General features: G+C 38.2%; 1 protein-coding gene across 1 annotated transcript in view; it reads left to right on the forward strand.

Moving 5' to 3' along the window:
- Positions 1–23,182, forward strand: part of DOCK1 (dedicator of cytokinesis 1) — a 437,647-nt gene that overhangs the window by 246,821 nt on the left and 167,644 nt on the right. Inside the window, exons 28-29 of the mRNA XM_070945964.1 lie at positions 4,279–4,380; positions 19,296–19,390. Coding sequence (XP_070802065.1) covers positions 4,279–4,380; positions 19,296–19,390 — 197 coding nt within the window. The remainder of the gene's footprint in view (positions 1–4,278; positions 4,381–19,295; positions 19,391–23,182) is intronic.

Here is a 23,182-nt window from a genome sequence, read left to right on the forward strand (position 1 = left end):
TCAGCTTATTGCCCTCACAATCCAGGTCCTCATTTTACCTACCTTGGAAGGATGGAGGCTGAGTCGACCTTGAACCTGGTGAGATTTGAACTCGCCAGGCATTGTAATTGCAGGCAGTTGGCAGCTAAGTGCTACTTAACAGCACTTTAGTCCACTGCACCACCAAGGTGTATGTTTTCCTTTTTCATGATTATTTAGAATTATTACCTTAAGAATTCCTACTGAATGAGTATGTTCTATAAGTAGTCCTTGGGTTACAATGGCAATTGTGACCAGAATTTCCATTGGCAAGTGATGTGTCATAAAGAGTGATGTCATATGACTGCCTCACTTAGTGATAGCAATCCCAGCAGTCCTAAGTTGCCATCATAATTTCAGGACTGTGTAGGTTGTTAAGTGAGGACCTCACATGACCATGACATGGGAAGAGGCAAGAGTCTCAGGCAACCAAGCTGGCAGGTGATAGCTGTGAGTGGGCAGACAAGTGCCACGAGTAAATGCTGTGGAGTACAGGCAAGCAGACAGGTGCTATGGGGGGCTGGTATGGAGGTTGAGTGGGTGCCATGCGTAGTTGCTAGATGGGCAGGTAGGTACTAGAGATCACGGGTGGACAGAAAAGCAGTGGGGATGACTTGTAACTTTCTGCTGGGTTCCCCCACATTGACCTTACATATGGGAAGTGGCAGGGAAGGTCACAAATGGTGATAATATGAATGCAGAGCATTGCAACAATTGTAATTGCTAGCTGGTTGCCAAGCACCTGAATTACAATCATGTGACCATAGGGACACTGTAACAACCACAACTTCAAGTACAGGTCACCAATTGTTGTGACTCCGACCCCTGAGCCCGTATTATCAGAGGGAGAAGACTTCGAAAGTGAAGGAGAGGAGTTCGCAAGGCCTCCCTCTCCAGGACCCTCCTCTCTGGCAATGCCTTAGGTGTCCTCCAAAGGCCAAGAGATAAGCCAGGAGCCAGGCACTTCTGAGCAGCCGCAGTTAGACAGCGATGGAGATGAGTCTTGGCTGGATCCCCAACAGCGTCGGAAAGATAAGCGCACGCAGCAGAAAAAGAGGCGTGCCAGAGATTAAGCTGAGTCACTGGACCACATCCCACAGGGGATAAAAGGGGCTGTGGTGGCCATTCAGGCCTTCTGACGGACAAAACTGAAAAGCTAGCAAGTCATACTGCGTTTCTGGAACTTTGTTATATGCCCTCCTTGGATTTATTATGGACTGAACTTGACAATTATTTGGCTTTGTGGACTTATTTTGGTGTATCGGACGGAGGAGAAAAACTTCCCTTTTTGAGTAAAGTCTTTGGCAGGCAGCTACTGGGCTGCTGCCAATTCTGTTAGCTCACAGGAATTCTTGACTGCTGCTTTTATTAACTCCTGGCTGACTGTTTGTGTGTGTGTGTGAGAGAGAGAGAGAGACGGGGACAGAACACCAATCTCACTCCCCATTCAATGTTGTCATAACTTTGAATGGTCATGGAACAAATGGCCATAACCTGAGGACCACATTCTAAAACATTAACTAGAAAATTAATTATGCAATCTTTTAATCAGAATTAAAATGCATGTAAGAGTTTGAGGCTAAGGTTTTTTAAAATAGCAGTAGCACTTAGAATTATATACCACTCCACAATGCTTTACAGCTCTCTCTAAGCAGTTTACAGAGTCAGCATATTTCCCCCAACAATCTGGGTCCTCATTTTACCAACCTCAGAATAATAGAAGGTCATTCTTGAGCTGGTAAGACTCGAACTGCCGAACTGGTAGCAGGCGTCAGTCAGCAGAATTTGCCTGCAATACTGCACTCTAACCACTGAATCACCATGGCTCATAATAGAATAGAATAGAATAGAATAGAATAGAATAGAATAGAATAGAATAGAATAGAATAGAATAGAATTCTTTATTGGCCAAGTGTGATTGGACACACAAGGAATTTGTCTTTGGTGCATATGCTCTCAGTGTACATAAAAGAAAAGATACATTCATCAAGAATCATAAGATACAACACTTAATGATAGTCATAGGGAACAAATAAGCAATCAAATCATATTAGGAAACAGTCAATATAAATCGTAAGGATACCAGCAACAAGGTTACAGTCATATAGTCATAAGTGGGAGGAGATGGGGGATAGGAACGATGAGAAGATTAATAGTAATGCAGACTTAATAACTAGTTTGACAGTGTTGAGGGAATTATTTGTTTAGCAGAGTGATAGCATTTGGGAAAAAACTGTTCTTGTGTCTAGTTGTTCTGGTGTGCAGTCTCTATAGCATCATTTTGACAGTAGGAATTGAAACAGTTTATGTCCAGGATGTGAGAGGTCTGTAAATATTTTCACAGCCCTCTTTTTGACTCATGCAGTATACAGATCCTCAATGGAAGGCAGGTTGGTAGTAATTGTTTTTTCTGCAGTTCTAATTATCCTCTGAAGTCTGTGTCCATCTTGTTGGGTTGCAGAATCAAACCAGACAGTTATAGAGGTGCAGATGACAGACTCAATAATTCCTCTGTAGAACTGTATCAGCAGCTCCTTGGGCAGTTTGAGCTTTCTGAGTTGGCGCAGAAAGTACATTCTTTGTTGTGCTTTTTTGATGATGTTTTTGATGTTAAGTGTCCATTTTAGGTCTTGAGATATGGTAGAATCTAGAAATTTGAAGATCTCTACTGTTGATACTGTGTTGTCTACTATTGTAAGAGGTGGTAGTATGGGAGGGTTTCTCCTAAAGTCCACCACCATTTCTACAGTTTTGAGTGTGTTCAGTTCCAGATTGTTCTGGTCGCACCACGAGGCTAGTTGTTCAACCTCCCGTCTGTATGCGGATTCATCATTGTCTTGAATGAGACCGATCACTGTTGTGTCATCTGCGAACTTCAGTAGTTTAACAGATAAAAAATACCTTGGAGAAAACAGTCAAATCGTACATTATCATGAGATTACAACATAAAAGAATAATATTTTAGAGGATGTTGCAGATGCTGGTAAATGTTTGAATATGTTTATCTGGTTTAGAAAATTTGTCCCTTACAATATCTAATTTCAATGTAAGTAGTCTTGTCTCCCTCCATGTTTTCATTATTTTGTGTAGATAATGATTGCTATAAAAGAAGAAACAAGGGCCTTTCAATTCCTTATTTTGCCTATAGTCAGGACTTAATGATAATGGTTGCGTATTTATGCATTTTTATGAACATCTGTATAAACGCATGCAAAAGAACATCTGTATAGATCTGTGCAAAAGAATATATTATTTCAATATAGTTATTAGGGACATGCAGTGGAAGTGGGTACAGCTGCTTTAAGCTACATTCATATTCCACACATGCTGAAGCACAATATTTACATAAGGTAGAGTTCAGTGCCATTCCCGTTAGATGTTGTAGCGGCACTTAAAAGAAGATTTAAAATATTATACAATACATTATTTAATGCAACTGAGATCAAGTTTTATATGATAATTAAGGCATAAGGCTAAAAACCAGGAGACCATGAATTCTAGTCTCACCTTAGACATGAAGCTAAATAAGCTGCTGTTACCTGCCCCAGCTTCTGCCCACCTAGCAGTCCGAAAGCATGCAATTGTGAGTAAATATATAGGTACCACTTCAATGGGAAGTTAACAGCATTCTGTGCATCTCGGCGTGTATAGTCATGCTGGTCACATCACCACGAAAATGTCTTCAGACAATGTTGGCTAAGAAACAGAAATGAGCTCTGCTCTCTAGAGTCGGACACGACTGAACAGGGGAAACCTTTTCCTTTACCTTGTAAGTAAATGAAGCAAAATATACTTTGCGTTGATCAGGAACCAAATGGACAGTTGTATGTGTGTATACACACACACACACACACACACACACACACACACACACAGCGCCAAAATAATACTTTGCAGGATTTACTGAATTTAGGATTCATGTCTTCAGGGCACAATATACAAATTCCTATTTTCTGATCCAATTCACTCATTAAAAAATTATGGTACAGTAACTCATATAATTAATTGTATTTTAGAGAGATGAAAAATGTTTTTGAACAATTATTAAAAGATAGTAAGAGCCAAGAGTTTTACAAAGCATATACGTGGAACAATATAGTGCTCAGAAAATTATAGGGTCTTAAGAAGTAACAGCAGTAAATTCATATTTTTATTAATTATTTTTTTAAAAAGAAAGGTTTATATAACTTGCGATTTGCCTGGAATTGCTGATAATTTGCATATTGTGTGACATCTTTGTTTATTTTGCTTTATTTTCAGGGAAATTTTGTTGCAAGCATGACAGCTATTTTAAGGCAAATGGAAGATTATCATTATGCTCATTTAATCAAGACTTTGGGGAAGATGAGAACTGACGTCGTTGTAAGTTTAAACTGAAACATTGTTCCATTTTTACACTATTTCTTTTTTAAAAAATAAATAAATTATATGATAAAACATTACAAAGCTGAAAAAACTTTTTCTGAGCAACTTATGACCAGACATGAAAATCAGTGGTATATCTGTTGCTGTTTGCCTTCCATTCCAAGAACAAAAAAATGTGTCATTATCCTTATATTAAATGATGATTCTTAAGGCAAATTAAAAATTGGAAGCATACTGAATCAGGTTTTTAGGCTGGAGTCAAATATATAACATTTCATATTGTGTCATTAATAATTTATATATTTGAATCCCACTCATAAACGAATCATTTATGATATACGGTACTATACTGGAGCTTTATTTTATTCCACTAACAGGTTTATTGTATGTATGTTCTATCTTGATGTATATCAGTGGTGGGTTCCTCCCGGTTCGGCCCGTTTCTCCCGAGCCGGTAGCGGTGACAATATGACATCACCGAACTGGTTCTGCCCCTGCCCCTCCCCCCCGTGTTATTCTTACCTTTTATTTGGCCCCATCCCAAATTTATTGCTGCCTCCTGAGTCCCAGCTGATGGCTAGAGGGGAAAAAAATGTTTAAACTCTTGCTGTGGGGCTTCAAAGGGCCGCCCCGCAGCTGATCAGTGTTAAAAGAAAACAAATGAGTAGACCAGTGCCTGCAAAAATACATGAATAGATCAGTGCCTGCAAAAATAAATGGGTAGACCAGTGCCTGCAAAAATACATGAGTAGATCAGTGCCTGCAAAAATAAATGGGTAGACCAGTGCCTGCAAATAATAAATGGGTAGATCGGTACAACTCTGCAAGCAGTTAAAAGTCTGGTAGACCAGTACCTCTGCTAAATCCTAAATAATTGTCACATGACCATCAAGCCATGCCCACAAAATAAGCCACGCCGACAGAACCGGTAGTAAAAAAATTTAGAACCCACCCCTGACGTATATACTAAAATCATTTAATTTGTTCAAGCAACTCTTAGATTATTGATGTAGTAGGCACCCTAATCATTATGGGTGATGGGTGACCTATTATTAAATATGCATAGATTTAAAGATAGATTTGATTATTAATAGGCACAATATATCAAGCTCCTCAAGATTCTTTCTAGTCTATATTTCTGTTTATGTAGTACTACTTAATTAGGGTATGATAGAATGGAATTAATAGTTAAAGGTGGATATCTCTAATGACCTGGCACTATTGTAGCCCTCTGGCAAATGCATTCTGCAAAGGCAAACCCACATGTATTAGTTGAGATCTATTAATTAACAGATAACATGACGTCCATACTATGGTGCTAGATACAGATTTTGTTGCTAGGGAAGTTAGATTCTGTGGTACAGCATTTCAGACAGTATGAGGGGAAAAAAATCTGACTGCAGATAGAGGCAAAAGTGAGAAAACAGATTTCTCAATTTAGAAATATGCTTGGAAATAAGTGGTTGGCTCATTTAATGATATTCATCTCAGTTTGGTCATAGTGGGAAGGAAGGAAGGAAGGAAGGAAGGAAGGAAGGAAGGAAGGAAGGAAGGAAGGAAGGAAGGAAGGAAGGAAGGCGTGAGCTTATTTTTTTGTCATTTTTGTCACTTCTCAGTTCAGTAATTTAACTACAGCAGGTCAGAACTATTTTAGTATCATTGTATGATTCAAAAGGTAGTGATTTCTACACCTATTACACAAGCAAGCACCTCATATTTAACCCATAAAGAAAATTAAAAAACACAGCAAAACGACATAAAAATGGAAAAATTCATTGAATCTGATTACGAATAAATTGTGAAGTTTATAAAACTGATTTGCTGCATCTTTCTCCTTTGCCTCCTAGTATCAAGGTTAGGATCTAAGCCGCAAAAATACCGACAATAATATGGCATAAAAGTATGATTTTTCTCTATCAATTTGCTGCCTTTTTTACAGCTCGGCATTTACTGAGCTTGAAAATTAATTGGCTGTCTTACAGTTTTCTAAAAAGATAGTTGTAGTAGTTCTCAGAATACATGTGAAACATTATATGTGTTTATTGTAAATATTATACCAATCAAGCTTTTTGCAAGGTGGAGCTTCAGAGCAAAGAACTAAAAGCAGTTATTTTTCCTTATAACTGATGCAATTTTTATTTTTTTTAATGTTAAGGTTTAAATGTGTGAAACTTGCAGGCCACAATGAAGCAAATGTTTACTACTACCTGCCAAGTACAGTTTTATCTGAAAAAAAGAATATGTTGTTTTAGTTTACCATAAAAACAATGTAAATGCATCAAATCTTTTAAATTGCACATTGTACCAATGCACAAGACATGTAAAAAGTATGTTTTAAGGTATTAGTGTAAGTTTGGAAACAAGCTCTTTCAAGCATCTTCACTCATGCATCTGCCCAAGTTTCAAGGGTCAGATATATCATCACCATCCATCAGATTTACCGTCCCATCATCTTTTACAGTGAAGGCTTGAAGCTGGAATAAGCAAAGGCCACTCCCTTGGAACTGTCCATCCCAATTACATACATTATTGTTTGCAGTGAGTCTAAAGATTTCAAGTTTATTCACTTCTACATCTATACTCTCACTCTCTCTCTCTCTCTCTCTCTCTCTCTCTCTCTCTCTCTCTCTCCTAACTGAACTGAATGGCTCTGTATGCTTGCTTTCTGATATGGATACAGGGAATTGAACGGGAGAATGCTGGATGCAAAACTAGAACTTGAAATTTCTGCCAGTGATTTTCCAATCTTATGACCACTATTTAAGTTTTGCATTCTGATCCATTAATAAGAAATATTTTAACCTTTTTATTTGCCCACATATTTAATATGTCATACCTAGAAAATTCAGTAGTATATATTCATTCCTAATTGTTTTCAAATTATAATTTTTGTTGTGACTTTATTAAATAATACAGTACTGTCTAGTCCTGCCATCTTGAGAAAGACAGTTTAAATTTTTGTCAAAGTACATGCATAAATCCCCTTTTCTATGTTTTTAAAATCCAAAGTTCTCTTTTCTAAAGTTGATGAAATAGAATTAACTTTTGTTAACTGTTCATATCAGCAGTTGAATAGTTGTTTGAAAGATGGCAAGTTGCCCTATCTATGCATATATTAGTCTACATAATTGTGTGGAATGGATTTTTTCCTGAGCCAGAGCAAATTTTTACTAATTAAGAACAAAAGCATAATCTAAATTACTAACAGCCTAAAGTAAAGTAAAAGAGGAAAGCTGTAGCCATCATTCAGACTATGTTGGATTAAAAAATATTTTATACTGGTAGCAGCGAAAACAGAAAGCAGGTCTAGATGAGGAATCAAGGTTTCCAGAAAAGCCAATGTAGCTTGAAGACACAGCCTAGAGCAGTGATGGCTAACCTTTTTGCCATCGTGTGCCAAAAGCGGGGGGAGCGCAGTAGGGTCACATGCATGCATGCCCACATCCATAATTCTATGTGCCTCGCCCCCTTGTGCTCCCCCCCGCTTTTGGCACGCAATGGCATGGTGGGCCCAGGAGGCCTGTTTTTCGCTCTCCCCAGGCTCCAGAGCTTTCTAGGAGCCTGGGGAGAATGAAAACGGCCTTCCCCACCCCCCAAGAGACCCTCCGGAGGCCGCAAACAGTGTGTTTCCTGACTTCTGGTGCTCCCAGAAGGCCGAAAATGAGCTGGCCAGTGCATGCATGTGTGCCAGAGCTGAGCTTGCGTGCCACCGATATGGCTTCACGTGCCACCTGTGGCACCCGTGCCATAAGTTCGCCATCATGGGCCTAGAGTATGCAGAGCTACACTACTGCAGAAGTTGTGTCAGTACTATATTGCATGGCATTCAGGAGGACATAAAATGTGAGATGTTGTCACTTTATATCAGGGCTGTCAAACTTGCGATGACACATCACGTGATATATCACAACTTCGCTTAAATGCGAGTGGGCATGGCCAGCGCATGACCACCTGGCCCACAGGCTGCGAGTTTTACACCCCTGCTTTATATCTAAGCACATCCAATTACAGTCAGCTTTGATTACAAGTGAATAGCACAGTATACCCATGTAAAATCGTGCCTCATATCTTGTCCTACAAAATCATTTTTAAAGATTTTTTTTACCCCATCTTTTTATTTTAATAAAAAATCCAAGGCGGAAAACATATTCCTTCCTCCTGTTTCCCTCACAAGTATCCCATGAGATGAATTGGGCTGAAAGAGAGTGATTGGCCCAACCTCTCCCATCCAGCTTTTATGCCTAAAGCAAAGACTAGAACTCACAGGCTCCAGGTTTCTAGCCTGGTGCCTGCAGGTTACACAAAACTGGGTCTCATTTTCCAATCTGCGTGATCCCTGTTTTTTGTGATCTAGATCAGCACTTCTCAAACTATCGGTAACGAAGAATCAAGGTTTATTATCTCCAATACAGTATGTTGTAGATAAATACTTTTATAAAATATAATATAAAGTGTTGGAAAAATAAATTTAAAAAGATGCAAAATGCAGACTTTTTAAATTAGATTTGGCAGACATAAAGTTACATTTCAACAAATATAATCAGGACAAACACTACTTAGGAAAAAAGAGAACAGAAACTGATTATTCATTGAAAGGGTATTGTATATTATAGGTAATTAATATAAAGATCCAATATTACACTTGAAACTTTTTGTTTTTCTGCAGTAGGAATAGGATAGTTACAAGTGAAGTAGCAATTCTCCACATTAAATACCTTTACATAAACTTTGAGGGGCAGAATAATAGCTCAGTGGTTAAGACACTGGGCTTGTCACCTGGAAAGCTGGCAGCCCATGTTCGAGACCCGATTGCCATATGAAGAGGTGAGCTCCCATCCTCGCCCTAGCTTAAGGTGACCAGACGTCCCGCTTTTGGCGGGACAGTCCCGCTTTTGAGCAATTTGTCCCGCGTCCCGCGGCGTTTTAAAAAAGTTCCGATTTTTCATTCTGCCTCCCGAGTCCCCGCTGATGGCTAGAGGGAAAAAAAACTGTTTGAACTCTTGCCGCGGGGCTTCAAAGGGCCAACCTACAGCTGATCAGTGTTAAAAAAAAAAAACCTTGGTATATTTGCAGCGCAAGGCAGCCCTCCTCTCCTGTCGCTTGGGACTCGGAGCGGTAAACAGCGTCTGGTTCGGGGAGCAGCCGGATTTTGCTCTCCATTGCTCTCTCAGCCCCCTGCAAGCTCTCGTCTCTCGAGAAGCCCAACCAAAGTTTCCCGCGCCATTTCAGGGAGCGCTCCTCGAGAGACGAGAGCTTGCAGGGGGCCGAGAGAGCAATGGAGAGTAAAATCCGGCTGCTCCCCGAACCAGACGCTGTTTACCGCTCCGAGTCCCAAGTGACAGGAGAGGAGGGCTGCCTTGCGCTGCAAATATACCAAGGTGGAATCCTGATGCCGCCCTTACAGCGGAGAGAAGAAGCCGGATTTTGCTCTCCATTGCAGACACCAGATCGTAATGCACCACCTGCAAAAATGCGAAAATTTCCAAATGTAGCCCTGCCCTCTTACAGCTCTCCTGATGTTCAACTGTTGTCTCTCAAGGAGGATACTTGGCCAGCCTCATGCTTGATGTCTCCCACCTTGGCAGCTTTAAGACTTGTGGACTTCAACTCCCAGAATTCTCCACAATTCCCCAGAATGGGCTCGACGGGAGTTGAAGTCCACAGGTTGTAAAAGAGCCACAATTGCCCAGCCCTGGGCTAGGGTAGGCTAATGCCGCGCGGATGGGAGGCGGGGCAGGGCGAGGGGCAGGCGACCCAGCAATTAAGTTGTGGTTGGAGGAATATATGGGGGAAATTATTTGGTTTATTATTATTGGTAAATATAATTAATTGATTTGTAAGAAATTGGATTGCATGGAAATAATTGGAATATTCATGTTCATATTGATTAATATACAAAAAAGATAGTTATATAACTAATTGATTTATATTAAAATGTTGAATTTGTATTAAACAACTGTATTACATAATTACATAATTAACCAATGTGAGGATGGATATAAAAATAGATGACAATGGGAAGGGGTATAATATAGAATAGAAGGGAAAAATTGAATTTGATTAAGATTAGAGATGAGGATGAAGGGTAATATTGTTTTTTTTAAAAAATAGATGAGGAATAAATATGGCAAAAAGGAAATATAGAAATTGTAAATTTAATTGAAATGACTAAACGCTGTTTAAATTTGTGAACCAGCCAAATATTCTGTTCAAAGAAAATACATTGTATGTTTGTATGTGTGTTTCTAATTATTGCTATTTATTCATATTTGTTCTCTTTTATTCTTTAAAGTTTAACAATTCATTCTTTATCTTAATATCTTTATATTTGCTTGGGGTTGGCTTTCTTCCCTTTCATCTTTTTTATTGTACAGCAGTCTTTCTCCTCAAACCTACCACCTCTCTCTTTTCTTTCCTTCTTACTTTCTCTTCCCCCCACCCTCTTTTTCTCCTCCCTACTTCCTCTTTCTTTCTCCTTCTCCTCCTCTCTTCCTCCCTCTCTTACCCTCACTCCTACTCTAATTTCCCTTCCTTCATCCCTCTCTATTGCTGTATCCTTTAATGCATATAGACTACTCAGAGGGCTGAAAAAGTTATTTTTGACTGGTCCTCACACTTTTGACCAGTCCTCGAACTTACGACTGTCCTCACATTTTACATTTTTGCCCTATCTTGTCATCATGGTGAAGAGAAGCAGTTGTGAAATGAGTGACATGGTTGTTAAGAATGCTGCATGGGCATAAATGTGAGGATGGTCATAAGTGTGAGGACCAGTCAAAAGTGCGAGGACCTGTCAGAAATGACTTTTTTCAGCCCTCTGGTTAGTCCTTTTGTGCATATGGACTACTCAGAGGGCTGAAAAAGTTATTTTTGACTGGTCCTCGCACTTTTGACCAGTCCTCGCACTTACGACTGTCCTCACATTTTACATTTTTGCCCTATCTTGTCATCATGGTGAAGAGAAGCAGTTGTGAAATGAGTGACATGGTTGTTAAGAATGCTGCATGGGCATAAATGTGAGGATGGTCATAAGTGTGAGGACCAGTCAAAAGTGCGAGGACCTGTCAGAAATGACTTTTTTCAGCCCTCTGGTTAGTCCTTTTGTGCATATGGACTACTCAGAGGGCTGAAAAAGTTATTTTTGACTGGTCCTCGCACTTTTGACCAGTCCTCGCACTTACGACTGTCCTCACATTTTACATTTTTGCCCTATCTTGTCATCATGGTGAAGAGAAGCAGTTGTGAAATGAGTGACATGGTTGTTAAGAATGCTGCACGGGCATAAATGTGAGGATGGTCATAAGTGTGAGGACCAGTCAAAAGTGTGAGGACCTGTCAGAAATGACTTTTCAGCCCTCTGAGTAGTCCCTATACACATAGCCATGGCCACCCGGTCACATGACCAGCTAGCCATGCCCACCCAGTCACATGGCCTCCAAGCCACGCCCACACAATAAGCCATGCCCACAATGGTGTCCTTCTTACCAATGTTAAAATCTGTTCACCTTACCCTATACACATAGCCATGGCCACCCGGTCACATGACCAGCTAGCCACGCCCACCCAGTCACATGACCAGCTAGCCACGCCCACAAAATAAGCCACGCCCACAATGTCCCTCTTTACCAATGTTAAAATCTGGTCACCTTACCCTAGCTCCTCCTAGCAGTTTGAAAGCATGCAAATGGGAGTAGATAAATAAGTACCATTTTGATGGGAAGGTAACAGTGCTCCGTGATGTCATGTTGGTCACATGACCATGGAAATGTCTTCAGACAGTGCTGGCTCAATGGCCTTGAAAGGGAGATGAGCAGCACCCCATATAGTCAGCAATGACTAGCTGAATAAAATCAACCAGGACTCCTTTACCTTTATCTTTATATAAACTTAGAAAAAAACACTACATATATCTACATTTAAAGTTTTAATGTGACAAGTTAGTTTGCTTCTTGCTTGTAAATTTATCTAATCTAGATTAGATTGATGACAGTGCTGCTCACAGAGGATAATATACATCTAAACTGTTTCTGTGTTTTGTTTTAGTAACACTCAGAGCAGGGAAACCAATCTTACAAAGATATGTTGACAAGAATATGTTTTAAATCAATTTTAGAAATCTCAAGAGTATTCATTTCTAACTTTTATCCAAAATACATGAAGTGATGCTATATCACTTTTAACAATTTATCCTGTAAAGTTATAATTCAATTTAAATCATCTTTTGATGGGAGAAATTAGGGATAAAAATAAATAATACACATGTTACTTCCCTAATTTAGCTAATTATGTTAAACTATAAATTAAAAACAGGCTTGATTAAAAATTAAAATAATTGTAAGAATAACAAGTTACAAAAATAAATGCCTACATTTTCTCAGATATTTATACATTTTTGGATTACAGCTGACAAACTAACCCTAAAATATCACACATTGCAATATCATCCTATTGAACATGACAAGAGTGCAGCTTGTGCTATGTGTAAGTCCCCGTGCAAGTTTGACAACATCTGAGCAAATCTATGTCTTGGTCAGTGAAACAAGTCTGCTGATTATGCACTTGGATATTACAACAAGGACAAACTGCTATATTTTTTTCTAAACACTCTCAAATTCTGGGCTTATCTTGTTGCAATCCAGTAACAAACAATTCATGGATTGGCACCAGTCTGCAGGCCACACTGTTCTACTTCATTAGGCTGCAATTCTGAGTCTCCACAAGCAGAGTGTTGTGGTCCTCCAGCAGCCTGCGGAGCTGGCAGCAGAGTCAGACAGTGAGGGGGCTGGGGAGGAACATTGGCCAGTCCTGGATTCTAGGGAAGGCCCAGACGAGGGATCTGCGTCGGAGGCAGAGATGGGGCCATGGCCATCTGGGAGTGATGCGCGGACTCCGGAATCCCCAGAGTCAGACAGCAGAGAGGCAGAGGAACAGGAGGAGCCTGTTCCTAGTGCACACATGCGCAGAGCTGCCAGAAGGCAAGAGCAGCTAAAGCAAAAGGGACGACTCAGGAGTAAGTCCAAGAGATGATTGGCCCCTTCCATAAGGCTTAAAAGAGAAACAAAGGCACCTGGGCCTTTTTGCAAAAAAGCAACATTGCTAACTCTGTTTCCAGTCAGCATCTCTTGTTTGTTTCTGAACTTCATGGGGCTTTGCCAAGTAAGACCTTTGGCAGGGTGTCAAAGAAGATAAAGGTTGGTGATTATCCCAAAGGATCTTCCCAAGGACTTGTTTTGCAACTAATTGGGATTCAGCTAGGAATAAATTGCATTTCTCAGCTGTTACAATAAAATAGGTTTGTTTGAGACTAATTGTCTCAATTAGTAATTGAGGACCCGGTTTGTGGGGGCAATAAGCTGACTTTGTATAAAAAAGAACACTGCTTGGGGGGGGGGGGCGAAAGCCTTACTAAGCAGGTATATACAAAAGTATGAAGGCTATTGCTTAACACATTGTAAGCCACCCTGAGTCTCCAGAAAAGGGCGGCATATAAATCGAACCAATAAATAAATAAATTGTGTATTGTAATGACTCAGCAAGCCTATGTCAAAACACAGAAAAGCAAATGTCTGCCTTATAGAGCCACGGTGGCACAGTGGTTAGAATGCAATATTGCAGGCTAACTCTGCATTCCTACTGCCAGGAGTTTGATTCTGACCAGCTGAAGGTTGAATCAGCCTTCCATCTTTTTGACGTTGGTAAAATGAGGGCCCAAATTGTTGGGGGCAATATGCTTACTCTGTAAACCACTTAGAGAGGGCTATAAATCTAATAATGCTATTCCTGATGCTGAGTCCTTTCTTTTGAGCAGCAGATCTAGATGCCTCATCTTGTTCTTGTTCCTCATCTCAGGATGATGATGTCTGTCTGTGGGGAATGTTTGTTACTGTCTGTACAGCTGTTTGAGTGGAAATTATTTATGGGACAAGAAGATCAAATCTGCGTGTTTCAGTTTTCAGCTTCTAAGTATGCTGCCAATTTCCTGAGAAATCCACATTACCTGGGGATGACTGAAGGTTGTTAGTAAAAAAAAAAATCAAATTCAAGTCACTGTTATCACCTTTTAAAGAAACAGCACTCTGAGAAAAAAAAATGGTTGTTTGCTTATAAGCTGCTACAATTGCCTTAGGAGAAAAGCAGTGGATAAAATTATCTCTAAGGAAATGCAGGAAGGATCTAAACAGAACACTGGAACTTGATAGTGGGAGGAAATGTATTTCTTCCTAATGTTTGCTTGTTTTCATTTCTTCCCTCATACAGCCTATATTTCTATTGTGATACTTTTTTTTTTTGAGAAAGCCAATCACAGCTATTATAACACAGGCAGCATAATTTATACATAATACATGTTTAACTCTTAACATTAAGATGTGCAAACCTGATCAAGTTGATAGCCAAAGTCCAGATAATTACTTGTATGCTTAAACCTTGTCCCTTTTGCTTCAAATGTCTAGACCAGGGATGTCAAATTCAAAGCCCGGAGGCCGGATCCGGCCTGTGGATTGCGGGGCCGCCCTGGAAGCAGCAAAGCACTGGTCTGCGGTGCCTCTGCCAGCAAAAATGGAGCTCCATTTTCGTTGGCAGAGGTTTGCAGGAGGCCGTCGCAGCCAAAAACGGAGCAGAGAAAACATTTTCTCTGGCAGAGCGCTTGGGTCACCACAGACGCCCCCAAAATAAGTGATGTCGAGCTGGCTATGCCCACCCTGGCCCACCCTAGCCCCCCGAAGTCAAACACAACCTTGATGTGGCCCTCATGAAATTGAGTTTGACACCCGTTGTCTAGAGGAAAGAGAAAGGAGGATTAGTCTCTTCTAAGAGATGGTAAATACTTTAAAAAAAGCTTTAAAGTTTGTGTTGGCCCTATCAGGTAGACCATACTAAGAAACAGACATTGTTCACACAAGTAAACGTACATATATTGCAACAATTATATTAGCAAACATTTGCAAGTGTGAATGTGCTACTTTTCCTCCTTTTGTCTTCATGAGAATTGGGAAGAGAGAGGGCATTGCTTCTGAGCCTTTTTATAAATTATTTTCTTGGCCTAGGCTGAAGTTTCATTGATCTGACTTGTTGCTTTAGCAGTGGGTCTTCCTTGTATCCTTCACTTTGTGACATAATAATTTAATGCCCATCCGATACAAGGCTTTAATATATAAATGTAGTAGTTAAAGAAAGAAATAATAAATATAAATAAATAAATAAATAAATAAACATAATAATTACATAATATTACATAATAAATATAATAGAAATTGTATACAGTGTAGTAGAAACTGATGCATATTGTGTCAATCTTTTCATAGCCTTGCTGTTTTGCACTGACTGCTTACCATACTCCTCTGGAAAAAGCATAGTTAATTGAATGCTATGTTAAACTGCTTTATTATTTTTAAACACTGTATATACAGCAAAATATACTTTATTTAAATAATTAAATTGTAACTGATAATACTTTGCAGAAGTTCTGTAGCTAACATACTCTGTAATTTTGTTTTTTTCTTTTCGAAGTCCTATTTTATCTTCCAAGGGAAGATTTTTAAACCAATACCTTGTTTTTAGCACATGTTATCAGTTGTGTCTTGGTTTGGATTAATTAATTTAAAAGATTTATATGCTGACTACTTTAAGACTTAAAGTAGTCTTTAAGCATTTTTAAACCCATGCTTAAACTGAAATAATCCGGTCCCTTGTGCCCACCAGAATAATTGTTCTCTTTATCAAAAGCTTGAAAAGAGTTTGCCTGCTAATCTTAAGAGTTGGTCAGGCTGAAGGAGGTGACAGTAGTTCTTTAAATTTGTTTCCAAAGACATTAAGGCAAAGGTGTGAAATCTCAGGCCTTTGCTGGAATTGCAACTTGTCTACATTCTAGGCAGTATTTACATGTCATGGTAAATTGCAAAATAGTTAATTACATTTTATAGTATAATTGTGTGCCGTGCGCATCCCAGGGAATTGAAAATATTAAAGTAAACCAGGCTTAAGTAAATCATGGGAAGGAAACTATTGAGACAAATCATATACAGACTTGTCACTTTCTACTACCAAAATACTAATGTTTCCCAAGTGGTTTGCACTTACAACAGCTGCAACCTTCAGTCACATAATCAACATTTGTGATCTTCCCTGCCAGCTTCCCATTAAGTAAAGTAAAGAGCCGTGGTGGCGCAGTGGTTATAATGCAGTATTGCAGGCTAATTCTGCTGACTGCCAACAGTTCGGCAGTTCGAGTCTCACCAGCTCAAGGTTGACTCAACCTTCCATCCTTCCAAGGTCAGTAAAATGGGGACCCGGATTGTTGGGGGCAATATGCTGAATCTGTAAACCGCTTAGACAGAGCTGTAAAGCACTGTGAAGCAGTATATAAGTCTAAGTGCTATTGCTATTGCTAGGGAATCTGGCAGGAAAGTTGCAAGTCACTCTGGTAAGTTCTCTGGCCTTTCTTAGTTCACAACCCCTTGTGCTGTCCATCCTTTGGCTTTCCTGAGCTTATGTCCTGCTGCGCTATCCTTGCCTCGGTTTTTCTGCACTTACGCCTATCATATCGATGGCCCAACCATCCAGAGCTTGCACCCAACCACACCTTGCACCCTCTGGCCTTCCTGTAGCATTTACCTTTGTAAAATAAATCAACAAATAATATCACTAAGAAAGAAGAATCCATGTTCTATATAGCTTACTTACTCTGGCTACTGGATAGAAGATTGGAAGCATTCAGGAAGGAACATTCCAGGTCTTCTTTTTTTTCTTGATACTATACAGTCGTTCTCTTGAAAGAAAAGTGACGAGAAAGAATAGATAAGTTGTCCTTAATTTAACTACTTGAGTCTTATTGTCTCTGTCCAACTACTTATTGCAAGCTGTTAGGGGAAGAAGGAGAAAAAGTAGTGATGGTGACAGGTCAGAGAACAGTATTCATGTATCCCGTGGTAGTGTGCTAGAAACCACTTAGCTACTCTTTCTTTAAAGGCACTCTAATTACTCTTCATCTGGGAAAAAAAAAACCCACCCTCTCTGAACAGCCTTCATAAGACTGATAAACTACTATAAGCTTAGAGGCCATAACAACATGGAGGAGAAAAGAACAGAAAAAAATTGTTTAGGCAATTAAGTATGAGCTCTTATAACCATTAATCTTAATTATAATAGTCCAGAAACAGAGTGGCAAAATGGACTTGATGCTAATGGAGTAACTCTTCTTTTTCAATAATTTTCTCTATTGAATTGCCAGAGTCGTTAGTGTTTCTGCTTCTAATATTAGAGTGTATGTCATAAAGTACATTGCTTAAATATACGTAAGTGTGACAGTACATGACTGTCAGTGATGTTCTTGCTCTGCAGTTAATAAAGGGTTTTTTTTTTATAAAGGCACCCTTTTCAAAGTATGTGAAAATTCAGTCTGCAAATTTAGGAAAGATACGTAAACCCAATAGTTGAAAGAAACAGGACCTTTAATAAAGTATGCACCTGGAAAAATAAAATATTCAAGGATAAATTCCACAAGTTCAATTCAGTCCCTCAGTACTTGAGTAGAAATCCTGTTAAGATTATGGCTGTACAATTATTAAATTGTAAATCAAGGAAATCAAGCATTTCATTAAAAAGTGAAGCATCCATCTGATTGAAAAAAAAAGTGGTAATATGATAATTAAGTCAGAAAAATAATAGGGTTGCTCTGGAAAAACCATCAAGCTTCACCATGATGGCAGAAAACAGTAAACTAATGTATTCATTCAAATAGGGGGACACCAAATATGTTACGTGTATGAAATGAAATATTTACTTTTTGTAGTGCTAGCAATGTATGTTAATAACAGCCACTTAACAATTTTGAAATATGGAAGGTATATTGTTGATGTCAAAATACTGATTTTCATTGATACTTGCTAAAAATATTATAGCAGCATATTTAAGCTCTCTTTGAATTTGGGAATTTGACTGAAAATCAATACTTTATTTCATATTTCTGAATGTAGAAGGTTTTGGACAGCTATTTATTTATTTATTTATTTTATTTTATTTTATTTATTAGATTTTTATACCGCCCCCTCTCCCGAAGGACTCGGGGCGGTGCACAGCCAAAAGTTAAAAACATACAATATAAACTATTAAAATACGTTTAAAACAGAATTAAATCTACAATGGCTCCCCAATTTAAAATGCCTTACCCATACCCCTATAAAAAGACGAATTTAAAATTTAAAAATTTAAAATTCCCACATTTAAAAAGGGGGAAGATTTAGGCCAGGCCACAGCTATCATGCTGTGCCAATGAAATCCTATGCCAAATTAAAATAAATTAATTTATAATATGATGAAACATTCTTGATTGCACATGCTCTTCAGATGTTTTGAATTGAATCTTTCAATTCCCAATCATTGACTATGCTAGTTGTGCTTACTATTATCTATCTATCTATCTATCTATCTATCTATCTATCTATCTATCTCCATCCATCCATAATTAATCTGGGTGATTGACAATACATGAAAACCCAATACAAAAACAACTTGATGTCAGTTGATATAAAACCCAATGTACAGTAAAAAACAACAGCAATATTTCTCTGTAGTGAGGGATTTGGAACTTTGGAACTACAGTCTGAGACATTTAAAGGCTGTTTATTCCTACAGTATTAGTTTTGTTACAAATCGGCTTTGCTTGGAGCTGGCATTACTAATAAAAATGTATTATGATATGATTCTTGGGGGTATTGCTGCATGATATGATACAATGTTGTTTAGAGGAGATCAGTTACATTTATTTGTTCAACAAGATATAGTTTCTTCAATTTAATTGAAGAATTGAGACTTTTCTTTCATTATTCCTATTATGTTTGCAAATGAAAGTAATTTTAATTTTATTCTTTTATTCTTTATGTAAAATAGTCGTATGTTTTGCTTTTTATTTTTAGGACTTCCTTATGGAAACATTCATCATGTTCAAAAATCTTATTGGGAAGAATGTCTATCCTTCTGACTGGGTTATAATGAACATGATGCAGAATAAGTAAGTACAAAAAAAATCAATACATTTTCTTAGATATTATTTTGTCACATGCATCATTAAACCTTTGTCTTTAGCCAATTTCATAATCAACATTGTTTCTCACACAGAGGAAAGCTTTTGTTGTTGTTGTTGGTTAAACTAAATATTTTGCTAACCAGAGTTATAAAAGAGATTTTAAATAATAACTAATAAAATTGCCAATGATCTCATTCAGACATGGCAATACAGTATCACTGATTTTGCTCCTTGCCTTTTGTTTCAATTAGTAAACTTTGAATTAGTAAACCATTTTGAACTAATTGTTTAGTTAAAAATTAGCTAATTGCTAGCCAGGAGAAAGAAATGCTTTCTCCTGGCTAGCAGATCAGTGAACAGAAATTGTCTTCTTCTTGATTTATAAAGCTTTCTGTTGTAATTACAATCTATAATATTTATTAAGTATTCTTCCTTTTATAATAAAGGGACGCCAGTTGCGTCCCTTTCTGGATCGGGACTCCCTACAAACAGTCCCTACACACAGTCACTCATGCCCTCGTTACCTCCCGCCTGGACTATTGTAACGCTCTCTACATGGGGCTCCCCTTGAGGAGCACCCGGAGGCTCCAACTGGCGCAGAGTGCGGCCGCGCGGGTGGTTATGGGAGCAACATGGCGCTCCCGTGTGACACCTCTCCTGCGCGAGCTGCACTGGCTCTTCCGGGTGCGCTTCAAGGTTTTGGTTACCACCTTTAGAGTGCTCCATGGCTTAGGACCTGGCTACTTACGGGACCACCTACTACCACAAACAGCCTCCCACCGGCCGGTATGCTCTCATAGAGAGGGGCTCCTCCAGGTGCCATCAGCCAAACAATGTTGACTGGCGGCCCCTAGGGGGAGGGCCTTCTCTGTGGGGGCACCTACTATCTGGAACGAGCTCCCCCCGAAGATATGGAGGATCCCGGATCTGCGCACTTTCCGCCATGCTTTGAAGACACTCCTATTCCAGCAGGCCGGCCTGGCCTAATTTTTCCCCTTCTTTTAAATTTTTAAACTCAAATTTTAATTTGTTTTAAATTATTGGGAGTTTTAAATTGTCTCGGGCAAAAATTATTTAATTAGGTTTTAATCATGTTTTAACTTTCGTGTTTATGTGTTTTATTTCGTGCCTGTTCACCGCCCTGAGTCCTTCGTGAGTAGGGCGGTATACAAATTTAATAAAATGAAAAATGAAAAAATGAAATGAATAATTCCAGCAGAGATAGAAAAGTTCCTTGAAAAACCTTTTGGAGTAAGTTCATACATGAAAAAGTTTTTCGACTCATCAGTTTAATAGAAATGATTTTTACTACTTTTCTTCTCCTATCATTTGTCCATATTACATTGAAGTTTAAATTATATTACTGTGAATTGTATTTCCCAGCAATCAGCAGCTCTCTTCATCAGATGCGCTGCAGCTTACATTCTAATGAAATTGTGCTACCACACTTTAGTGCCTATTTTGTGGCCCTAGTTTGACATGTGTTTCCATCAAATATCAGCATGTTTAATCAAAGTATGTTTTTGCAGGTAGACTATTAAAAATAGCTTCCTTAAAAGCATCCATTAAGGTCCTGCATGTTCTGTATGTACCTGAGCAATGGAAATAATCATACTGGTCTGACTGTGAGTGTAGAATTATCTTCCTTAAGTCATTCCTTGCACAGAGGTCTAAGCAGCTTTTCATTTTCATTTTTTTTCATTAAGGGTTTAAATCTGTAACTTCAAATCATTTCGGCAATACAGCGTCAGTAAAGAGCTTTTTTAAAAATGCTCTAGTATTCAGCTATACTTATGTCAAGATCTGAAGTATTATGTCCTGGCAGAAAATATCTTTTGATATAAAATTTTCTCTAAGATGAATTTTTGTGTCTATAGATTGCAATTAAAATTAAGGAATGGGTCTTTAAATTGTACATTCAGTTACTATTGACAAACATTTTTTTAAAAATGTTTTTTTTGGGAACTTAGTTCGTATGATTTACAACAAACAATCAGCTTTAAATTTGTGCATGATAATTTATTTTAAAGTAGATTCTTTTGCATCATCTGATCCTCCAATCCTGTTAAAATTGTTGACATTTAATTGCATGTGATGTACTGTTTGTAATTTGATGTGGGTTAGGCATAAGAGAATCCTATTTTGCTGGTATCCCTGTGAAGTTAAAAAATGCAAATAACTAGGAAAGGTTTTCATACTCTTGGTCATCCTATATCACTTTATAAAGAAAGTGACAATAATGAATAATATATATTATTCATTATTTCTTGGATTTTTCGGAGGGGAGTTGTTGCAATATTTTTTTTTAAAGAGATGATTCTGTTCTCAAGAAGGAGATGTGCACAGAGTAAAATCATTGAGCTGTGCGCATACTGACTGGAACAAAATTGTGCATTGCAGTTTCTATGCTCAATTATGTTTCCATGGTTCTTTGAAAAAAGAGTGTGATGTCCAGAATTTATTTTGTTTTTAATAATAATGAGTAGCAGTTCTGGAACTGGACAGGAGATCTTTTCAATTCTTTGTCAGTTCAAGTAGAATGAGTAATATAACATTCTTCTTTTTCCCAAATGCTGATAACAATGCCTCTTCATTGTACGTTATTTACTAATTAGTTCCCCAGAAATAGAAATAATTCTAGGTTTCTTTGAAAAAGAATTTGATATTTTGAATATTCTCTCATTTGTTCTCTGATGCATCTATGAAATGATAAACCCTAAAAGTTTCCATGTAGAAACAATCATTAAAAAAAAAAAAAACAACTCCACAGTATTGTATATTTCAGAAAATTAGTGCTGTCTTTTGGATTGGAAAGTAGCATTCTGATTGATTAGTGTAAGGATTTGAATAATAACTGAGAAAATGGAAGAAGATAATAGTGCAAGTAGATAGCTTTAGTGATGGCTTTGGATTATAACTCATAAAATTTGTGATTGATTGATTGACTGATTTAAAACATTTATATAGCCACCCATGCTAAATTGAATTCAGGGTGGCTATCTAAATGAATAGTATATTTAATAGCCTGTGCTATTATAATATTATAATATACTATTATAAAAATGTAAAGACACCCTTAGGTCAATATTCCCAGCAAGTACATGGAAAAAAACATCTAATTTCAGGAAGTGCAATCCATTACCTTTTTGCAACTGCTGCCTTCCAGGAGCTATTTCAGATTCCCAATCTAACCTATATTTCTAATATTCTTTTATTGTATTCTATTTTTTTTAACTTTCAAGTTTGGCCTAGTAGTCTGATCTTCCCTAGCTTCCAAACTTAGATGAGATCAGCTAGATGCTGCCACCTACTGAGACATAAAGGTGGAATAATTTTTAATTTTGCAATGAAGTTGTTTCTTAGTACATGCAGCACATACAGCGCACAGCCTAGATTCTGCTTTCTCTCCACGTGAATTTGATAAATACAATGCTTGCAAATCTAATTAGCATCATCTGGTTTAACCATTGTATTCATGTGGGATGTAACTGACTTTCTCTGGCTTTTTTCTCACTGGTTGTGTGTAGTCGCTGTAGTACAAAATGTTGATTTGGTGGCGGGTTGACCCAGAAAAAAAATCAAACCACATATCATCATTGAAAGGAGCAGTTTCTGGCAGCATACTGTTAGGTAAAGTCCTCTGCATAATTATTTTGAATATTTTGTCCTAAGAGATATTATACTTCAAGATTCTTTTCTACATTTTAATTTTCTAAACTTAATTCTCAGTCTAGCTCTTTCTGGTGTTTGGGGGAATCTGTTGAAGATTTTTGCAAA

The sequence above is a fragment of the Pituophis catenifer genome, unplaced genomic scaffold, assembly GCF_029215685.1.
Source record: "Pituophis catenifer annectens isolate HBS135680 unplaced genomic scaffold, rPitCat1.0.hap2 SCAF_6, whole genome shotgun sequence".
NCBI classification, from domain to species: Eukaryota; Metazoa; Chordata; class Lepidosauria; order Squamata; family Colubridae; genus Pituophis; species Pituophis catenifer.